The 1,686-nt window shown below is 38.8% G+C and overlaps 1 protein-coding gene across 1 annotated transcript; it reads left to right on the top strand.

The window, feature by feature from the left end:
* Positions 1-293: 293 nt before the first annotated feature.
* LOC129629008 (olfactory receptor 481-like) lies at positions 294-1,319 on the top strand. The gene has a single exon (XM_055548749.1). The coding sequence runs from the start codon at positions 294-296 to the stop codon at positions 1,230-1,232; it is 939 nt and encodes a 312-aa protein (XP_055404724.1). The 3' UTR covers positions 1,233-1,319.
* The last annotated feature ends 367 nt before the right edge of the window (positions 1,320-1,686 follow it).

Genomic DNA, 1,686 nt, shown 5'->3' with positions numbered 1-1,686 from the left:
ATTGCTTTGATCAAATGATACAAATGTGAGTGCTCAGTGTGTTCTGATCTGAGCCATTGGTATTTTGTGAGTATCTTTGGACTTAAGATAGTGTACATTAATATTGTCAAATCATGAATAATGTAAATATATTTGGGAACATTTTGTAAAGTATTAGCATTAGGCTAAATTGAGATCAATGTTCTAACTTTTTTGATAGGTTGGCTGGTAAAGTAAATATGTGAATTATGAGATCATTCCATTTAATTTAATATCCACTGATTTTCATTTCAAAAGGCATCATACCAAGTAAGATGGAGATTGGAAACCACACAATGGTGACAGAATTCGTTATTTTGGGGTTAACGGAGCATCCTACACTTTGCTCCATCTTCTTTGTGGTTTTTCAAGGAATCTATGTTGCTACCATATTGGGCAATATCAGCATTATCACATTAATTCACGGAAGCCCTCAGCTTCACACCCCAATGTATCTATTCCTCAGCCATCTGGCCTTTGTGGACATTGGTTACTCCTCATCAGTCACACCTATTATGATTGTGAGTTTCCTAGAAGTAAAGACTACTATCCCAGTTGCTGGCTGTATAGCTCAGCTTGGCTCTGATGTTATCTTTGGAACAGCTGAGTGCTTCCTTTTGGCTGCCATGGCCTATGATCGCTACGTGGCCATCTGTTCGCCACTTCTATACTCTACACACATGTCTCCCAGGGTCTGCGTCATCTTACTGATTGCTTCCTACCTGGGAGGATGTGTGAATGCTTCATCATTTATCGGATGTTTACTGAGCCTGACTTTCTGTGGACCAAATAAAATCAACCATTTCTTCTGTGACCTGCCACCACTAGTGAAGCTCTCTTGTACCCATGTTTATGTTGCCGAAATATCTCCTGCCATCTCAGCTGGGTCAATAATTGTAATCACACTGTTCACCATAATTGTTTCATATCTACACATCCTCCACTCAATTCTGAAGATGCGCTCTACAGATGGAAGGTCCAAGGCCTTCTCTACTTGCACTTCCCACCTCACTGCAGTCACTTTGTTTTATGGGACAGTCACATTTGTTTATGTCATACCGAAGTCAAGCTACTCACCTGACCATATCAAAGTGGTATCTGTCTTCTACACAGTGGTGATCCCCATGTTGAACCCTCTGATCTACAGTCTGAGGAACAAAGAGGTGAAAGAGGCCATGAGAAAACTGATGACTAAAATACATCAGTCATTTTGAAACAAATGCAATGTGAATCCAGAAACTGCAAAAAAATAATTTCAAGAACTTTTGATGGGGACTTCTATGGTGATCCAGTGGCTAAGAATCCACACTACCAGTGCAGGAGGACCTGGCTAGGGAATGATCCCACATGCTGCAACCAAAGATCCTGCATGCTGCAATGAAGATCAAAGATCCTGCATGCTGCAATTAAGACCCAGCCAAGTAAATAAATAAAAATAAATATTAAAAAACATACACGATGAGTGTTTATGTTGTCCATTAGTCTTATCATTTTATGTGAAGACCTAAACATAAAATGCCCAAACATTGATTAATGCCAATTTTAACTTAAAATTTTCTAGAGTCACAGAGTACAGCATTTTTGTGAAAATCTGCTAGGTTCAAATGAAATGTGTATATTTCAGGATGAAGATATCTAGAGAATATATTTTTACTTCTTCTCTTCTCT

The sequence above is a fragment of the Bubalus kerabau genome, chromosome 15 (assembly GCF_029407905.1).
Source record: "Bubalus kerabau isolate K-KA32 ecotype Philippines breed swamp buffalo chromosome 15, PCC_UOA_SB_1v2, whole genome shotgun sequence".
Taxonomy (NCBI): domain Eukaryota; kingdom Metazoa; phylum Chordata; class Mammalia; order Artiodactyla; family Bovidae; genus Bubalus; species Bubalus kerabau.
Note: the sequence above shows the minus strand (reverse complement) of the source record. Positions and strands in the feature narration are given on the sequence as shown.

What these genes read in the sequence shown, in the direction of transcription:
- LOC129629008 (XM_055548749.1), top strand. Translation starts at nt 294, where the DNA reads ATGGAGATTGGAAACCACACAATGGTGACAGAATTCGTTATTTTGGGG.